Source organism: Danio rerio, chromosome 13, assembly GCF_049306965.1.
Source record: "Danio rerio strain Tuebingen ecotype United States chromosome 13, GRCz12tu, whole genome shotgun sequence".
Lineage (NCBI taxonomy): Eukaryota > Metazoa > Chordata > Actinopteri > Cypriniformes > Danionidae > Danio > Danio rerio.
This window is the reverse complement of record NC_133188.1, coordinates 6,401,157-6,422,410: the sequence shown is the minus strand read 5'-3', so window position 1 is coordinate 6,422,410 and position 21,254 is coordinate 6,401,157. Positions and strand designations below refer to the sequence as shown.

General features: G+C 39.3%; 1 protein-coding gene across 3 annotated transcripts in view; it reads right to left on the bottom strand.

Annotated features, from left to right (window-relative positions):
- The window catches only part of cul9 (cullin 9), a 67,544-nt gene that overhangs the window by 30,572 nt on the left and 15,718 nt on the right, over positions 1–21,254 (bottom strand). For all 3 annotated transcript variants that reach the window (XM_073920567.1, XM_073920568.1, XM_073920569.1), the window contains exons 4-14: positions 19,954–20,541; positions 16,242–16,383; positions 15,948–16,138; positions 12,039–12,453; positions 9,328–9,520; positions 6,469–6,670; positions 5,971–6,161; positions 3,236–3,432; positions 1,907–2,144; positions 657–762; positions 352–579 (exon numbers count right to left, since the gene is read on the bottom strand). In XM_073920567.1, the coding sequence (XP_073776668.1) occupies positions 352–579; positions 657–762; positions 1,907–2,144; positions 3,236–3,432; positions 5,971–6,161; positions 6,469–6,670; positions 9,328–9,520; positions 12,039–12,453; positions 15,948–16,138; positions 16,242–16,383; positions 19,954–20,541 (2,691 nt within the window). The remainder of the gene's footprint in view (positions 1–351; positions 580–656; positions 763–1,906; positions 2,145–3,235; positions 3,433–5,970; positions 6,162–6,468; positions 6,671–9,327; positions 9,521–12,038; positions 12,454–15,947; positions 16,139–16,241; positions 16,384–19,953; positions 20,542–21,254) is intronic.

Genomic DNA, 21,254 nt, shown 5'->3' with positions numbered 1-21,254 from the left:
TGCAGGATGTCTATCACGGTTTGCATAGACTTAACATGTAAATCCCTCATGTTCCATCTGCGTCTAGTGTTAAAATATGAGTGCACCTTTAGTCTAACTCAATGGCCTCAAACTCAATTCCTGGAGTGTCACAGACTCTGCACAGTTTAGCTCCAACTCCCTCCAACTGACTCCTGCAAAACAGTTTCTAGTAGTCTTGAACACCTTGATTAGTTTAACGAGCTGTGTTTAATTAGGGTTGGAGCAAAACTGTGCAGAGCTGTGGTCCTCCAGGAATTGAGTTTGAGACCTATATTCTAACTGCTAGTGTGACATCTCTGAGATCTATTTGAAAGGAGGTCTGCTTTATACCTGTATGCATCCTGCCAGCACACTGGTGGTCATTTTCTTGTAGAGACTGGCGTACTTCTCACAATCATTGATCAGATCCCGCAGCTCCGTGACCATGAGGAGGCTGGTGTTGTGTTTGTCCAGCGCTTTTAGAAGAGCGTCTTTAGTGCCCAGACGACACATCACAACAGCGTAGTCTTTATTCAGAGATGCGAGTCGATACAGGAAACGGATGAACTGCTGAACGACCTAAGTGTGGATGAAGAGGCATTAATTACTGCCATTATGAAGACGAGATCTTATTAAGCTAAATGAAGGGAAAGTACCTCTCTGTCACTGACAAAGGCCGTCATAGATGACAAGCAAGGCTCAATGCTCTCATGCCACGGCAACAGATCCTCCTGGTAGTTGTCCAAAAACTTGGTCAAAATCCTGTTGGGTACAAAATAAGTAGTAATCACTGGCAAATCAAGTCATAACCACATGTTAACCAAGAAATCCACACTATCATAATATAAAGATATTTGAGCAGCTTAAATAATACAAAAAATACTTGGGGAGTAATTATAGCAATTTAGGGCTGTCATGATACTGGACTTTAGTACCAATCTATTCTGAAATTTTAAAAACATCCATTTCCCACTAACATTTAAGCCAATGGTCTCAAACTCAATTCCTGGAGGGCCGCAGCTCTGCATAGTTTAGCTCCAACCACCTCCAACTCACACCTGCTTAACACCTTGATTAGTTTGATTAGCTGTTTAATTAGGGTTGGAGCAAAACTATACAGAGCTGCGGCCCTCCAGGAATCAAGCTTAAGACCTATGATTTAAGAACTTTTAAGCACATTTTGAAACTTCCGGGAGACTTGGGATGTCTGGGATTACATTAACGCTACTAGCCAATTTGCGAGCTAGTGTAGCGCTTGCCTGACTGGAGTAGTGTTTGGAGGTGGGCGGGTGTGGTGATGTGTGTACAGGTTATTGAGATTGGCTGTTTTGTGTCAGGGTCCAGGGTTCCTAGGGCATTGGGGGCGGAGCCAGCACAAGCAGGCTGACACAGAAGGCAGGAAGCTTGCTAATGAGAGCATCATGCTTTGATAAAGTGATATTCTAAGTTCAAAGGCGAAGGTTTACTGTTTAACATGACAGCGGGAAGGCAGCATGTTGTGTGCCACGTCATTTGGGATGCCATGTTGAGGGTTTCTGCACTGAAAACATTATAATTTGTACTTACTCTCTTTTATCTTTTTAGATGTTAGTCTGAATCGAATCATTCGGTTTGTAATGCGTCCCGAACCGAAAGTCTCGTACCAAACGGTATAATACGAATACGCGTATGGTTACGCCCTTAATACATACATATATATATATATACATACATACATACATACATACATACATACATACATACATACATACATACATACATACACACATACATACATACATACATATATATATACACACACACATATATATATACACACACACACACACACACACACACACATATATATATATATATATATATATATATAAAAATCACCAAATTATGTTTCAGGACCGGAACTCACCGAAGGATGGACAGCTGTACAGCCCGATCCGCCCTGTGCTGGTCCATGAGGCGGATGAGGTCCTGGAAGGTGTCTCTGCTGCGGGTTACCTCGTTCCTCTCGTCCTCCAGCTGAGAGGCGTCGTCACAGAGCAGTTGCTCCAAAGTCATTATGACCTCTTTGGTTGCTGGCATTTCCTTCAGACTGGCCACCAACATCTTCAGTTCGGTGTCCTTGAAGTCATGCTCTTCTTGAGACTCTACAGAGGGAAACAGAGCTGCAGGTTAATTCAAGTGAGGTACAAAAATGTGGACTCCAAGTTGAGACTGAATGTTCATTCTTTTATTAACATACTGCTTGTTACAGGCCTGTGCTTCTTTTAAAGGTGATTCCTATATGTATTTGGCCCACTTTACCGCCAATAGTTCAAATCAACACTACACTAGTGGTTAGTTATATTGTGATATTGACTATTAGAACAACCCTCTACAATGAATTAGTGTGTCGATTTGGAAAAAACTATAATGATGGTTATTTTGGTCCATATTGTACAATTTTGACTGGGCCATATGACCAAAACGATTTGATTGATTTATTCATTCTTCTCGTGTTAAAAAAAAGAAAGAAAAAAAAAATGTAGGGCGGCGCAATTAATCGAAAATCGATTTGTAATTGCAATTTGAAACAATGCCATCAGCTAATCACAACAGGCTGCGATATGACGTATATAAATTAATTTCCCCCACCCAGAGCAAATGCATGACTGCCGTCGGTGTGTGACAGTCTTACTAGCCAATTGAGTGAGCACACTTTCGTTCTGCCCAATCAGAATAGTGCAACAAAACTATGTGGAATGCCCACAATATAAAAAAAATAAATTAAAAACGAGAAAGCGCAGATGAGTGGGATGACGGCTGCTTCAAAAGCATTAATAGACAAGTTAATATCAAAGAAAAACAGCATGTCGGCAATGTGGGAATATCTTGGTTTCAAAGTCACAGACACAAAAACAGGTAATTTGTAAGAGCTGTCGCAGAATTGTTGTCAGCATAAGGAAATACAACAAGCAGGACCTAAAAAAGCACCACAAGTATATGAGGAGTATGATTGAGCTTAACTAAAAAATTAAATCACAAATCAAAATCACAATATGTCAAAAATAAATAAATTAATTAATTAATAAAATAATAATAATAAATAAATAAAAATCGCTATTAGATATTTTCTACAAATCGACGTCCCTAGTGTATAGGGGTGTCTTTAGAGAGCTTTAGTTAATTGTTAGAGGAGTTTCAAAAACACCTACAACAACTTAATTTAGCAAGCGGACAAAATGATTCATCACGATACCTTTTTTCTCCAGCTTGTGGACCATGGAAATGTGATTGAGAGCGATGATGGCCAGCATGCTGTGGTGATTCTGAGCAGGAAGGCACTTCTTGAGCGTGGCACTGACATTACAGGCGACCAGCTGCTCTGCCAGACTCTTGTGGCTGGAAATCAGCATGATGATGACCAGCAGCCCATTCCGCACAGACAAACCACAACTGTTCAAACCACAAAAGAAAAATAAACTGAATTTACTCCATTAAAGACAGACAAAGTTTTTAGTTTATCGCCATATAAGTTTCTCTAGCTTTGTCATGGCAAAAAAAATCTTTAAATGAAAGCATTGTCCATAAGACTGTCATTAATATAATCTAAATATAGGAATGCTCCGATCAGAACTTTTGCAGCCGATAGCAAGTACTGATTCCTTGTCATGGTGATCGGCTGATACCAAGTACAGATTCTGATGCTTCAAGCTTTTTATTGCATAAAGCACATTTTGGGGCGAAGCAGTGGCGCAGTAGGTAGTGCTGTCGCCTCACAGCAAGAAGGTCGCTGGTTCGAGCCTCGGTTCAGTTGCTGTCTCTGAGTGGAGTTTGCATGTTCTCCCTGCGTTCGCGTGGGTTTCCTCAGGGTGCTCCGGTTTCCCCCATAGTCCAAAGACATGCGGTACAGGTGAATTGGGTAGGCTAAATTGTCTGTAGTGTATGAGTGTGAATGAGTGTGTGGATGTTGGCCAGAGATGGGTTGCGGCTGGAATGGCATCCGCTGCGTAAAAACTTGCTGGATAAGTTGGAGGTTCATTCCACTGTGGCGACCCCGGATTAATAAAGGGACTAAGCCGACAAGAAAATGAATGAATGAATGAAAGCACATTTTTAGTCCAAGTAAGATACTTAACCATTAAGTGACAAGTCAAGGTCAGAAGCAACTTTACAGAACAAAGTAGATAAAACTGGCAAGAAAAATCACTAATAATGCAATTTGGAAACATTGCATATCATGGAAGAAGAATTTAACATATCTAAATGAAGTTTGGAGCACATATTTGATGCATAAGAAGTTAAAATGCACACTTATAAATCCATTACTTCTCTACTAAAAGGAAATAGATCCATAAACTACTGTGTATTACAATATGTACATTACGATAAGTTATATTATTTAATATTCAAGTTAAAAACATGTTTTAATTTTTTTTATATATTTTCCAGCCAGGATTTAATGAACTTACAATATTGTTGAAAACCAGAACATTCAGTTCTGATATATAAAAAGATTTCAGTTCATATGTGTCCTCTGCTTCTAAACTCATAAGCAAACAATTGTGATCGGTTCATGAGATTGACCAGAATAGCAAGTACCAATCGAGTCATGAAATGTGATTATCAGCTGATAAAATCTCTGGCCAATCGATCGGAGCATCCCTAATATTCCCTAACACGCTAAGAATGAGAATAAGATATTATGCATGCTTATAGCTACTGTCATTAAGTGCCATTCGCTCAGTTATGATATTTTAAATGCAAAGATGACATTGTTTGTTATGTAGGCTTCACAAACAAATGTCAAGACAACTTGACATTAGCAAGACAACTAAACTTCTGTCATAAACTAGATCGTCATGAAGCCATTATAAATGTGTCAAGAACAGCGTCATTAATTTTTTTTTTACCCCGACTACAGCAGTATAAGCTGAATTCATCCTTACAAATGTCATTAAATATTAACGATGGTGTTAAAAAATTTTTGACAGAGTAATGATAAGTTATGAGACATTTTAGTGAGAAATACAGTCTGTTCCACTAAAACCTGATCAGAAAAATATTAATGACAAAATTACAATGCCTCAAGACAAGTTATATTGTCTAGGTAATGTCAAATTGTCATGAAGACTGGCTGTGATGTATTTGTTTACGTCAAGTCGTCATAAGCAATGTCATCTTTACATTTAAAATGAGCAAATGACAGTTAAAAGTTGTCATAAGCATGCATAAAATCTCAATGGCATTCATGATGTGTCGTGCCATGATTATAAAGATTTCATTAAAGTTGTATGAACACCCCATAAAGTAAAGTGTTACCCATATTTAAAATATACTTTTCTATAATAAAAAGGTTTATAACAATAATAACGCATCAACAGCAATCAATAATACATAAAAAGAAATCCTTTTTCTTTTACATTTACTTTTGATACAAATTCTACCATTTAAACAACTCTCATTTAAAAACATTACCTTTGAAATCCCTCAGATAAAAGTTGCTGTCTGATGACATTAAAAATAAGGCAATCTAAATGTTTAACAGTTTGGCATTGCAATATTTGGTCCCACGTTATATTAAGTGTCCTTAACTACTATGTACTTACATCAAAAAATAAATACAATGTACTTACTGTGTTTATAATGTATTTGAGAACACTTGTGGTGCTTTTGAGTTGGGATAGAGGTTGGGTTACAGGTTTGGTGGTATGGGTAGGTTTTAGGGTGGGTTAAGGTGTAAGGGATGGTCAACAGTGTATTTACAAATGTAATTACAAAAAGTTAATTACAGATGTAATTACATACATGTATTTAAACAAGCATAAGTACACAGTAAATACATGCATTTACACAATAAGTACATTGTAACAAACTATTGATTACTGTGTAAGTACATATAAGTTATGTCCACAATATAAAGTGGGACCCAATATTTACATTTTGGTGGAACTAATTTATTCAAATATGCTATGTAGAGTTCAAACCTCTTACCCTGTTGTTCCAAGCATGAGGTCTATGGCTGAAGGGATGGCACAAAGGAGCCCTTTGGAGCCTTCTGGTGTAGCAGAGCCAATGCTCGCGAAAATTTCCAGCATCATCTGAGTGCCAGACTCAGACAGGGGCAAATACGCACCCACACTGCGAGGGTCATGCTTACTGGCACCTGTGATGACCTTAAGGGTCTGGGAGAGAGCAGTTAATATGTGTTAGGGCAGTTAGATGTCTCAATATTATGGTCTTCACTTTATATTAATCGCGTGCTTCAACAATATATATAAAAAAAAAAGGATTCATTCATAAGATATATCTGCCTTACATGTATTGCATATACTATTATCACGTAAGGACAATTAAGCAATATATTGTTCAGTTCTAGTTTCAAAATATAAAATAAACAATTGTCACTCTTTTTCTGAATCCGTAGATCTAATGAACAGATCTGATGTCCATGAAAGGATAAGAATGGATGTCACAAGAACTCTTACTCACCGCCAGTGCTATCTGCTGCACCTGTATACAGGTGGGATACTCCTGCATGCAGCACAGGACGGCTTTAACACCGCCCTCAGTGGCGAAGGAGACCCTCCACTCGTATTTCAGCATAAGATTGCGGGTCAGCAGCAGCGCAGTGACCGCGTTCTGCTTGGGCTGGCTGCCAATCATCTCCACCAACATCTTTAAGACTTTGTCACTGAAAAAAACACAATCACACAGTATGAACTATCAAAGAAGCGATCTGAGAGAATCGCTGATGAGTCGTCGATGTCTGCGAGATATTTGGCGTGCTAAATATCTGGAGCTGTCGGCAATCAAATCATGCTGTGTGAATTGAGTTTTGACTGAAAATAACATCAGCGATCGCAGACAGCCAATAAGAGAGCAGCATTCACTTGTGTGTGTGTGTGTGTGTGTGTGTGTGTACACCTGCTGCAGGCCAGCGGGAGGCTGGGGGAGAAGTTAAAAGCGCTCATTTTCGGAGCCACGAAATGGAGGAAAAACTAGTGGAGGTTTGACAGAACTCAGGAGCACACGTGTCTGATTGACGTTTCATACAGAAAGAAATTAGTTTATTATTAAATTAAGTTAAGGAGAAATGACTAATTCCCTTTACACCCAGGTGAGCAAATATGTACATTTTCTACCCCATTAAAGGCTTCTTTCTCCTTATGTAGTTAAGAACAAAAGATATACAACGTGTTTTTGGCTGTGAGACGTAGTTTGGACGAAGTTGTCGGCGATTCTTCCTATAGTAAAGTCATGCAATGTAAAACACTCTGTTGCCAGCCCAAATAGCCATGCTGTGTGAAAACATCTGTGAAACGACTACTTTGAAAATCATGCAGTCTGAACTCGGCATTAGAAAAACTGACAATTCCTAATGTAGCTTTTCTGCAATATATAATTTTCATAGGAAAATTTTACATGATAGAAAGAATTTATTATGGACCATTGTTATGGAGACGATTTTCTTTCAGGTCCTACACCTTTCGAATCTTCAAAAAAAATGGCAAAGTCGAATGCAAAGTGGTGCAAAGAGTCTTTATTTACAGTGCTCAGTAAAAAAAAATCCCGCAAAAATAATACTCAGCAAAACAAAACAAAAAATATATATATTTACAAGACAAGTAGCACTTGGCTAACGTTTTCTTTCTACAAATAAAGAAATCCGATAAATCAATTTACTGCTCCGCACCACTCCACAACCTTACTTCTACACCCCACACCACACAGTGCTCACACTGCCCTTTTTATAGCAGGGGAGACTGGGATGGAATGGCTCATCCCTTCACAGCAGGTAAGAATCAAGTAAATATATCTATAAACAATTCTTTGATTAACGTTTTAATTATATGTATGCACTCCATTTGCATACTATAAAGATTTACACCATTACTAATTATTTTTATATTTTCTAGTTTTTATAAACCCCTTTTGTTTAATTGTCCCCAACAATCTTTCTCCCCCATAATTACAACAAATAGGCTCTCCGGCCGGCCGGCCCTTCTGCCCATGCGCAGTGCACGCTTGTGCATAAAATGAACGCGATAGGCTTTTGGCCTTCCATAGTCGTCATGGAAGTCGCCCGAAACAAACACAAACACAACTGAACAACAGGTAAGTGAATATGCTTGATGTAAGTGTTGTGTATGCTTTGTAATAACGGATGTATAGCGGAATTATTAACTTGAAATGTGTGCGTGTTTGTCTGTATGTATACGTTCCGGCAGCAGCGCAACTACAGTGTGCACCCTGTGATCGGGTGATGGTGAGTATGGAGTACAGTGTTATAATGGATGCGTGTGGAGGGAAAGTTTATATGTATTTCTGCCGCAGGCCAGTGACAACCTCCTTTGTCACAACCCTTTTCACAAGACTGTTATGATGATTTTAACGGTCATCAGTAGGCGTGTGACGAGATCTTGTGCTACGCGATCTTGCGAGACTAAATCGTGACGAGATTTCTCAGTTGTCTCATGAGTTGTGATGTTATGATGGGAAGGTGAGGGTATTTAGCACTAAAACTTGGGAGGCAAGATTGGATTTGAACCACACATCAAGTGCTTCACACACACCTGGCAACCCGGGCTGCCTTGTGTTGCGCACGTCACTCGGTTGCTTGAGCGGGTGTGATGTAACAGTTTTTTTTCACTGAAGTGACCACGTCCACAAAACAAAAGGCTGCTTTTACTGCCACCACACAAATTAACCGATTCTAAGCCATGAACTGGAATAGCATTTTAGATTTGCTTAAAGTATTTATTTGTCATAAACACAAATGGAATTAAGACATGTGGAGTGTTCCTATTGCAGTCGAATTATATTTTAGTGCAGTATAGACATGCAAACGATGTAATCAAACTGCTACTGTCGTGTAGGTTTTTTAGATGCATTTAGTGATAAGCCACACACACACGCACGCACACATGCACGCATGCACGCACACACACAGTTCGACATTATTCTCTGCACCTACTGAGTCAGTAAAGGACCACAGACACACACATTTCCTTTAAGTGCGTATTTTTTTACATTTAAAAGAACAGGTTTAAAGCTTTATGTGGATGTCTTATGTCTGTGAAGCAAGTATTCGCTGAGATTCCAGTGTGTTTGATGACAACATAAACTGTTATAAAAGCACACGTCTAGTCCAAGCTTCTCCCTAGAGAATCATCAGTCTGTATCGATCATTGATTTGCTCCTGTACTAGTTAGGTGGGGTTTCATTTACCATATTGCCCGTTAAACTTTACTCCATTCAAAACAGTGACATGTCTTGTGTATTCTATAGTCTAAAGTATTCTATAGACACTACACTTAACTGCAGTTCTAGATTTTTTTCTGATCTCACCGGATGGTTTGCGCAGAGTCTGATCTGAGGGTGCTTCTCTCTTGAGGTCCTTCCTCCTCCGTGATCTTGCTGATGACTTTCATGCCGGCAAGCTGCAGTCCAGAGTCTGAGCTACTCTTCTTCATCATGTCCACCACTTCCCCCATCTTCTCCAGAGAGCTCTTCTTACCCTGCACCTTTGGACTGTTGAACACTGCAGAGAACAGCAACACACAAAAACAAATGCTTAAAGAAGAAATGTGCATGCAGCTCGGAGAGTTTCACTGGCTTGGATTTATTAATAACACTCTAACCATGGGTAATATAAGCGCAATGTGGGAGGTTCATAAGAATTTATTTTATTAATAAAGTAAACAAAACGAATGGAATATAAATTACAGTATTTTATTTCTTAAGGTAACTTCAACTGTGTTTAGTTATATAGTTATTTAGTGTACTTTTTAAGATATATTGTTTTCAGTTTACATGTATTTTATTTCAAACAACAAAAATTATTGTAATGAACATAACTAATAACCACAATTAAAAAATGAACAAAACTGTTATAATGAATAAAAATGTTCATTATAACACATACTACAGCAGTGGTTCTCAACTGGTTTGGCCACGGGACCCACATTTTTACATGGTCATCAGGCCGCGACCCAAATTTCTAGGAACTATAATATAATTTTAGGAATTATAATTCATTTGTATTTATTTGTTAACATACACAAGTAGTGACAGATAAATCATAATAAAATCACCAAGACTTGCAAATAAACAATATTTTACTGCTGTCATTTAACAAAATGTATCAAATTATAGAAATATTACAAAGTAAAAACGTCAAATACTGTAAACAGTGGTTAGGGTAAGGAAAAGTTGAGTTACCTTTAACTAAACTGAACTGTTAATAAAACTTTAACGCTGATCCGGTTGAACAAAACAAACCAGCAATCTAAAGTAAAATGATTAAAATAATCATAACCATTTTTATAATAATCAACAGTTATTTGCTCTTCTGCTTTTGTGTGGGCTTTCTTGGCCTTGGCTATACGGTGAGCAAGGTAAGATGAGCGGAGTGCCTGTACTTGTTTTGAACAAAGATGTTAGGGACTTTTGTGATACCCTCAGCTCTTGGAGTAGTCTTTGAAAATAGTCCACAGGTTTGTCCTTGCAACTAGGATGTTTGGTTTTTAAATGTGGTTTTAATTTAGAATGTTTCATGCTCTCTTGTGAGAGCACCTCACTACATATGACACACTTGAGGTTTTAAGCCTTTTTTGTAGTCAATATTTGTAAATCCACACTTTACATATTCCGGGTCGTACTTACGCTGAAATTTTGCATCTCAAACGGTACGGTTGTCGCAAGCGCATTTCAAAATAAAAGTCCGATATTAGCAAAATAAGTAAAAAAATAAACTTTTGATCACACACTCTGCGACCCACTGAAAATGTTCCCACCAGTTGAGAAACACTGTACTACAGAAACCATACAATTAGCCTACTTCTTTATCATGGTTGTAATGTGCTAAACCTGTGATTATCTTGATCAATTAGTGTACGGAAAATTAGGGTGCTTTCCCATCTGTGGTTCAGTTCATTTGGTCTGGACCAAGAGCAACAAATATACATTGTAGCAGTTGTCTTCCTTTTCACACCAAACTGACTGCTTTGGTCCAAACCAGTTGAATAGAACCAAAATGCAGTCATGTGACAAAATCCAAACTACATTGGAAAACATCACTCATTGGCCAGATGTTATTGAACGCATTTTCAATTGGTCAGAATTAACTTGCGGGAAAATGCCAATGGAACTCCCGCAAGTAAACAAACCGGCAGACACAAAATGTCGCTTTTTACAAAGGAGCTACGACTGCGCTGGCTGATTGCATCCCTGCTCATAGTATACTCTATAGTTTGTATACATCACTTTAGAGCAGGGGTGTCAAACTCAATTCCTGGAGGGCCGAAGCCCTGCACAGTTTAGTTCCAACCCTGCTCCAACACACTTACCTGTAGGTTTCAAACAAGCCTGAAGGACTTAATTAGTTTGATCCGGTGTGTTTAATTAGGGTTGGAACTAAACTGTGCAGAGCTGCGGCCCTTTTGGAACTGAGTTTGATACCTGTGCTTTAGACAAACTATACATTTCGAAAATGAAGCGTGGCTGCAGCTGGAAAACGATGTTTTAATGCAAAGCAAACAGCAAAGGCGCATCACAAGTAGCTTAAGATGGTGGCGTGAAGGAACTTTGCTAAACTGTGACATGGTCATCTTCTGGAAATATTCCCAACAATTCTTCAGTTAATGTTTTTCCCTCTATCTCTCCGTTTAAAATTGTTGGTAAAGGGCTGTCAATAATTATTTTTTCCTCCACATCCCATAATGCACAGATCAAACTAGTCCAAAAAGGCGCAGTACTTTTTGCAGCTGGGTCTGTTTTAGTTCGGATCATATTCTAAACACAAACTAACCACTCCAGGGTCTGTTTAAAAGCCTACCGAGACCATCTCCTCAAGGAGGTCCTGGTACGCTTTTTTGGTCCACTTTTGGTGCGTACTCATTTGCAATTTCTACATTCACAATGAACCACACCAAGAGGGAAAACGAACTCTAGTGCAATTCAACTGAACTAAATAAGAAAGGTGTGAAAACTATCTTAGACTGTTACAATTTGTATAGACGCTACTGTCTTTCTAACAGCAACAACACAAAAAGTCTTGCCTTTCATCTTCTCCTCAAGGTCATCAGGATACTTGCTGTCGTCTTCATTGGGAAGCTCGTTCTCCTTCTCATTCCCACAGCTGACGGGGTCTGCCACAATCTCTTTCTTGGCTTTCTTGGACACCGAGCCCATGGTGCAGGAAGAGGCTGAGGAAGAGGAGGACGAGACTGTGGCTGAAGATAATGATGAAGACGATGAAGCTCCCTGTCCTCCAAATGAGCCGTCCATCAGCATTTCTTCATCCTCGAGGCCGGCACCACCGCAGCTCAGGTAATGCTTGATGAAGGTGTGGGAGCAGAGCAGGTCTCCTAGACAGGACGCCTGCAGATTCTGTTTCAGGTAGTGGAGGACTTTCTGCGCCACCTCGCCCGTGAGGGACAGCTGAATGAGAGTCGACTCGTCAAGCTCAACCATCTAACAAATACCAGGAGAGACAAGAGGAGAACTTGTGAAGCGACCCTTAAACAAGCTCATTTAAACGACATTTATTTTCTGTGCAAATGGTCCAACACTGAAATCCAAGCGTCAGTGGTCAATATAATGCACTTTACATGAAATACAACACACTTTACACTACTCTTTAAAAGTTTAAAATGTTAGCAAGATTTTTTTAAACAAGTCTCTGACAATCACCAAGGGTGAATTTAAAGCAACAAAAGAGTAATGTAATATATATATATATATATATATATATATATATATATATATATATATATATATATATATATATATATATATATTAGGGTTGTAACAATATACCGGTATGACGGTTTACCACGATTTGAACGTGCACGATTATCATACCATGAACAATTGCATATCAACGGTTTTAACCCTTAAAGACCGAGACAGCCGCCCGCGGCTAAAAATAAGTATTGCTCTTAAATGTTTAATAACTTTTGATCCGCTGATCCGATTCATACAATTCAAAGATTGGCATAAAGAAGAGAATCTCAGAGGCTCCGGAATCAGTGCGGTTACGTCATCAACATTTGACAACGCTGATTTGACAAAGAAACGCTCGTCACTGTGTCTCCGGACAAATCAGACATGATACATTGATGCATTGTCCCTCCTCCATGCCCAGATTGGTTCAAACTCGCTATATCACAACCAATAAGCATAGGTTTCGCTTTTGTTTGTGGACCAAGCTTTTTGAACAACACGGAATGAGAGATAGGCATACATTTATGCGCGGCTAAATAAAACGCAAAAAAAAAAGTTTTGCATGAAATAATTCTCATACTAAGTACTTTTGCATGCACAGCAGCACAGAAACATGACAAAACAGTGACACAGCAAAGACGAACTGCTGCTCTTGCTGTTTTCAAAAGACGCAAATGAAGATGCAGCGGTTTGTCAGTCTGCATTGCAGACAACCATATCGAAATCCATATCCATAGACAACCATATCCATGCTGGCACATAAAACCTAAGGATGTTCCATATTGAATCTAGTTTCGTTATGTAACTATTTATAGTATAGTAAATATTTATATCTATTTTTTACTGAGGATTTGCACCATGTTTATTTGGACTTTATTTGGACTTTGACACATTATTTATTATTTTCTTATTTTTTATTTGTTCATTGTAAGTGGTGTTGTTTATAGTAACTAAAAATATATTATTTGGAAAAAGTCAAGTTTGCTTCACTGTTCTATTATTTTGTAACATTTGTAACATACCGTATACCGCGAAACCGTCAAACCGTGGTATTGTTTTAGACGATTATCATACCGTGAAAAATTCATACCGTTACAACCCTAATATATATATATAAATAAATATTAGGGGTGTGCAATTAATCGAAAGTCAGATTTCGATTTTGGCTTGTAACGATTATGAAAAACCATTAATCGAAATAAACGATTATTCCATTACATAACGCCCCCTTTCCAGTTGTACACATGTGCTGCTGTGCAAAGCTCAGTTCCACGTGAAAATGACTAAAAGCATGTGCTGTAATGTAACTTTTGCAGCACGGGATGCGCATCATTCATATTTTTAAAAGCGCAAAAGAGCACGTGCTGTTGTCTGTGTGCGCGCCGTGCTCAGCCTCGAACAGGTAGCGTGTGTGTGTGTGTGTATGTGTGTTTGCGCGCGCGCCGCGCTTGGCCTCGGACAGCAGAGCACACACGCACATCTAACCCTCATTTGTTTAATAAACACACAAGTTGAGAATCAAAAGACACGTGAAAGAGAAACCATATCAGAGCCGCACTATTCTTAAAGTGATAGCGCGCAATATCCCTGCTGCTGCCGACTGTTTTTATTATTAATCAATAATAAAATCAAAAATACAGTGAAGATACTTAAAGCACAGTTTAAACATAACAGATTTAATAACTCATTTCTGATAACTGATTTATATTATTTTTGCTATGATGACAGTACATTATATTTTACTAGATATTAGTAGTCAGCTTAAACTGACACAAAGGCTTAATTAGGTTAATTAGGCATGTCATTATATAACAGTAGTTTCTTCTGCATACAATCAAAAATATATATTGCTTGACGGGGGCTAATAATATCGAGCTATTAAAATAGGTTTCAAAATATTTAAACCTGCTTTTATTCTAGCTGAAATAAAACAAATAAGCCTTCCTACAGAAGAAAAAAATATTATAGGAAATACTGTGAAAATTCCTCTGTTAAACATCATTTGGGAAATATTTATATAACAACAAATTCACAGAAGGGCGAATAATTTTGACTTTAACTAAGGAACTCCAGGAATTGAGTTTGAGACCTCTGACATAGAGCCATTTGTAGCTGCATTGAAACTGCAATATAGACCTTCATCTATTTGCTCACATGGCTGAACACGTGCACATCCTAGACTCGACTAATGTACATGAGTTGGATAATGAAACTGAAACACTTGGTTTTACACCACAATAATTCATTAGTATGGTGGAGGGCCTCCTTTTGTGGCTAATACAACTTCGACTTGTCTTGAGAATGATAGATACAAGTCCTGCTCAGTGGCCAGAAGAAACTGATCCATTCTTCTTGAAGAATAGCGGCCTGGTCACTACATGATGCTGGTGGAAGAAAACATTTCCTGACTCGCTCCTTCAAAACACCTCAAAGTGGCTCAATAATATATGGATATGGTGACTGTGCAGGCCATGGGAGATGTTCAACTTCACTTTCATGTTCATCAAACCACTCTGTCACCAGTCTTGCTCTGTGCATTGGTGCATTACCATCCTGAAAGAAGGCATCGCCTTCAGGACACAATGTTTGAACTATTGGGTGCACATGGTCCTCCAGAATGGTTTGGAAGTCCTTAGCAGTGACCCGCCCATCTAACACAAGTACTGGGTCTAGGGAATGTCATGATATTGCAGCCCAAACAATCACTGATCCACCCCTATGCTTCACTTTGGGCATGCAACAGTCTGGGTAGTACGTTTCTTTGGGGCTTCTCCACACCTTAACTCTCCCAGATGCCAAGAATTTATCCTCTTTTGAGTACTGACATGTCACACATGATGTTGTGTGCATTGGAATATTTTAAGCAATACTGTGCAGTTACTTTGCTAATCTAACCTTCACACTCTGCTCCTAATGGTGTTAAACATGCAATCAATGAAGATTGGCCACCAAGCGGGTCAAATTAAGCCATGAAACCTCCAACAATTAAGCCATGAAACCTCCAAAATTTCAGTTTCATTGTCCAATCCCTTGTATATTACTTTAAATCGATAAATGATTATATTAAATAATTGATTTATCAATTTATAGTCCTAGCCTGCTTTTTACAGTAAAACATTTTCCCTTTGCAATGATGCCACCAGCAAAGCATTTACAAACAAACATCACTACATTTATTAATCTTTGAGAACGTCGGCCCACAAAACCAGACACAAAAGACAGGCTTTGGAAATGATGAGTACCGGTTCATCAAGGCTCTGTCGTAGGATGTTGTTGACCTCCTGTTGTTGCTTGGGTTCCAACTTCTTAATGAAAAAGAGCACTTCCCACCACTCAGCGCGGCTCAGGCGGCCTGCGTCACCATGCGAGCCCTCCATTAGATAAGGCAATGAGTAGAGCCCACCGGGGGGCTTGGAGAAGAACGTCTGACTCACTGCCACGTCCACAAAACACAAAAGAAAACTCATAAACGGAGATGGGCACACATACAGAGCAAACACAATCATGTTGGTAGTTTTTGATGGTTCTTGATTTACCAGTAGTGAGTTTGAGAGTCTCTGTGAGGGAGGACGCCTTTTCCTGAGTCTCCTTCTCTGCCTGACCTCCAGTGCCGTTGCCCAGGATTTCAATCATATGCCAGTGCACCCAGTAGGTCCTGGAAAGGGAGTTCCAGTAGACCTGCAAAAGACAAAATATGATGGAATGTGAAGAATATAAACATGGTGCTTTTCATTTTTTATCTAACGTAGAGCAGTGTTGTAACATAAGATATTGTGAAATATCTTATATATTTATGTTTTAATGCCACATCAGTAGCATAGGCTCTATGTATTAAGAGCCTACTAACACTATGCTATCCAAACCGTGCCCAGACCCGTTTCCCCAGATCGTTTCAGAAGTGCGAGTGCTCTGAATCGGGCTCAGACACGGTTCAGTTGGCCGGCCCTGGCCCGATTGGAAGAGGTGTGCCAGAGCGGGGTTCACTTGGGTGCAGTACGCTTGTAGTATGAGTTCAAAGCGTGCCTGAGCCGAAAACTGAAGACGAGACGTGACTTTTAAGAAACTGTTTCATATGGATTTATTAATCAATCTTACTGTTCAATGAACGCAAACTGTCGTAGATTATTAAAGACGCAAACCCCTCACTACTCAACTATGGACAGCTAAAGGAGGTTCGGGGGTGAGGTGTCTGAATAACACTGCTGAGAACCAGGTACTGTGTACTGTGGTGTTAGTAACTACTATAAAGTTTGTTTCGGGCCGCAGCTGCAATTGGATACTATACCAATGTTGGCAACCCTGGGGTTTCAGAGTTCTGAGGACTACTACGCACTCGGACTACTTTAATATTGTTGATAAGCCATGGTGAGCATTTTACTCCAATCAACGCAGATTAGCATAGCGCTAAGAAGGGGTTTGGGAACAAATGAATAGCTGAAAGAATAATATGGGAGTCGCTGGGATAATTAGGTAAAATAAATACCTAATTTAAGACAAGTGTTTGTTTTTTTTTTTACTTTGAATGCTTATCAGCCTGTTGCTGGAGACCCCCAAAATCAAAATAAGACCCTTTTCAATGTATAGTAGGATGTATTTAAGAATATGCATTCTATTAAAATATGCTTTAGCTTCAGAATATTCTTACACAAGTAATGAATAGGTTGTGGAATTTCTTATCTTCTTGTGAAATATCTATTTCATCAGATGACAGGAAAAGCTCTGTTTGATAAAAGGTATTACTGGGGTGATCTGTTGAGTAATCCTGCATTAAAAAGCCAAAAATTTCAAGTAGAAAATTAGATTTTTACATTCAACACTTTTTTATTAAGGGTAAATCTTTTAAATGGAGGATGATATGGATAAAACTGAGAAGAATGTATTTGGAGAAGAAGAAAAATATATATCACTTATGTAACACAATGGTTTCTTCTGAAATGAGCTGCTCAATTATTAGTGTGAGTTCAAACAAGCAGCGCTGCTTCATTTTGGTTTTGGTGCATTCGCTGATGAATCTCACACAAAAAAGAAAGCATTTGGGGTTTAGCAAAATTTCTAAAAAAGATAATTACTAGAAAGGATAAAAGGGCAAAAAACGCAACCATTTTGTCAGTCAAAAACCCAATGAAGAAATAAATGAATATTTATATTTGATCCATTTTAAAAAAACTGTTCATCTGGAATAATAATTAACCCAGTGAAGCAACTTGCTTTTTATTTAGGGTCACAAAGGAATCTAGAATAAGTTCTACAATGCTGAATGTCACTCAAGTGAACAATTATACACTGTACAATGAAAAGGTAGGGCTGAACACTTTATCAAAAGATGATGTGACCTAGCGCATGCAAATACTAAACTGTGAAAAGACTATTTAAATAAGTAGTCTGCATGTTCTGAATGCCAGTGTGAATAAATGGCATGGGCTGAGTCCGAAATCACACACGTCCATACTACATAGTATGTTAAAACAGTTTGCAAGCAGAGTTGCATGCCTCATTTCATAGTATTGAAAAAACAGCATGCGAGAAGTACCCAGATGCCTTAGTAATTCCGGTGACATTCTGAAGTATGCATCCAACGGATGCTACGCTATCCCATGATGCCACATAAAAGAATTCATGAATGGGAGTGAAGCGGCGTAACTGGCGTAGGTAGGTCACATGATAATTGGCGGGTGTAGTGTGTCCGAGCTCCATTTAAACTACTCGCATTCATACTGTTTAGAACGTACTTCACTAGCGGTTGTGTAGTAAATTCAATAGGGGTATACCTACAAAAATAAATAAATAACAGACTACGTGTTCACGTTTTTGTATGCTTTCATCTGTTACTTCATGATGTCTGGAAGATAACCGCAAAAAAAACTTATAGTAAACATGTTTTTGAACCACACTATAGTGTATAATGTGTACAACTCTTTGTTAATGAATGCTAAGGAATACCGTAGTATGGAACACTGATAAACTGTAACAAATAACGTTAGAGTAAACTGTGGTGCATTGTGATGGTGTATAATTAAGGCTAAGAAAACTGAAGCCTATTAAATAGTTTGTTTATCACTAACAGTTGTGTCGTACCACAGCAGCAATATAACTACTTTGACAGTTTAATGCAAGTAATTATCTTTAGTATGCTTCCAAACACTACAGTATTTTTGCTACAGTATTTTTCACGAAACAACGAAATAACTTATACAGTATATACCGCCTATGTCAGGCAAATATTTTTAGTTTAGTACAAAACTTGACTGTCTTCATGATATAAGGATCTTGCCCAACATATGTGGTTATTTTCCATTTATATCTCCTTTGAAATATGGAATAAATAAATATGGACTTACATCTGTCTCCTATTCAGTTTTTTACTTCCTGCCCTCCATCTCAATTTCACTTGTCACCAGAACCACATGACCAAAAACAACCTGTGATTTTTTCATTTTATATTTAATAAAATTACAGCTTCTAAGTTCATTTATTCATTTATTTTCTGCCGCTATTCCGGGGCCGGGTCACGGGGGCAGCAGTCCTAGGAGAGAACCCCAGACTTCCCTCTAGCTCCTCCGGGGGGATCCCGAGGCGTTCCCAGGCCAGCCGAGAGACATGGTCCCTCCAGAATGTCCTGAGTCTTCCCCGAGGCCTCCTCCCGGTGGGGCATGCCTGGAACACCTCCCTAGGTAGGCGTCCAGGAGGCATCCAAAACAGATGCCCGAGCCACCTCAGCTGACTTCTCTCGATGTGTAGGTGCAGCGGCTCTACTCTGAGCTCCTCCCGAGTGTCAGAGGTCCTCACCCTATCCATAAGAGTGCGCCCTGCCATCCTTCGAAGGAAACTCATTTTGGCCGCATGTATCCAAGATCTTGTCCTTTCAGTCATGACCCAAAGACCATAGGTGAGAGTAGGAACGTAGTTTGACCGATAAATCGAAAGCTTTGCCTTTCAGCTCAGCTCCTTCTTTACCACAACAGACTGGTACATCGACCGCATTACTGCTGCCGCTGCACCAATCTGCCTGTTAATCTCACGTTCCATCCATCCCTCACTCATGAACAAAACCCCGAGATACGAAAACTCCTCCACCTGGGCTAAGGACTTTCCTCCAACCTGGAAATGGTTCTAAGTTCTGTTTGTTAAAACCAAAACTTTCTAGCAGTACTGTTTCTGTAATAAGTGGTGTAATAATAATCTATTACATTTTCGGAAGCACCCATGGTTACACTGGAGACCTTTTAATAGCAAGCTTAACTCACTAACCTGCACTGGAGGTGAGCCGTCGTTACTGTAGCGAAATTCTCCTTCATCCCCGGAGCTGACCTCCTCATAGTCCTCCAGCATACGGACCATCATGCCACTCTTTAGGTTGTCCTGCACATACTCCACATAAGCTGAACGTGAAGAGAAGTCAGAACGTGTCTTGAAACCATTAGTGGTTTTCTTCTTCTTCGGTGGCGTGACTGCAGCCATCGCTGTAGCGGCCATGATAGAAGTGGAAGAAGAGAAGCGTGGCTGAAAGATGGAGCGGACTGTGTGTTTCTGGATCTCGTTATTAATTTCGTCCAGGCCTCTGCTTGCGCTGCTGGAGGAGAAGGGTAGCTGTCGGTTGCGGTCCCAGCCCATGACCCGCACCAGCTCTGAGATGAGGTTAGCCATGGCCATGGTGAACTCGAACTCCCGCTGCACTCGAGCTTGCTCTGATTGGTAGGACGCTGTGGAGGAGGAGGAGGAGGGGCCGACGTCCTGGCGCTCAGAGGTCGACTCCACGCCTGCTGTGTTCAGCTTGTCCATCAGTGAAGTGACACACAGGTAACGCTTCACCAGCGAGAAAAGCAGCTTGCCAGGAATCTACAAACCAATCATTTTACATAGTACAAGATTAATACGTTTATGATCATTAACAATAACACATAAAAAGTAGATTTTAAATTATCTCCTAAATTAGCATATAATCTCATTTCAGCTTTTCCATTTAGTTGCTTTCGTCATATTTATTAGTGTTTTTTAGTGTCTATAGACCTTTTTCATAGAATGCAAAATTACCCATTATGCTTTGCGTGTATGCGTAAGGAGGACGCTAAGAACTTCAGGTCGGCAGTTTGATGCACATAAACAGTCACATTTGGACAGCTTTGAAACGTTAGTTTTAATCTATTTTACTTGCTTTTAATGTAGGGCTGCAACAACAAATCAATTAAATCGATGAAAATCGATTACTAAAAGAGTGGTAACAAATTTCATAATCAATTCGTTGTCTTGCGAGACGTGGGGACGATTGATTATTAAAAAAAAAGTTTGTTCAGCGACGAGTGGAGTGAATGCGGTTTTTCTTGTGCACTGATGCAATGTTCGGCGCTTCATAGACAGGGATGAATAGGAAGTAGTTCAACAGCAGGGTAAATTACTACAGAATTCTACTTTTGTTCCGTTTTGAAGTGAGGAACGTAAAGTCTCTGGTGCTGGTGTTTACTTGTTATCCAGCTTGACAAGCATGACAAGTTAGCGTTAGCTTGTTAACCCTTGGGGCAACTGAAAAGTCTGGCGCTGAGCCAGAGAAAGAC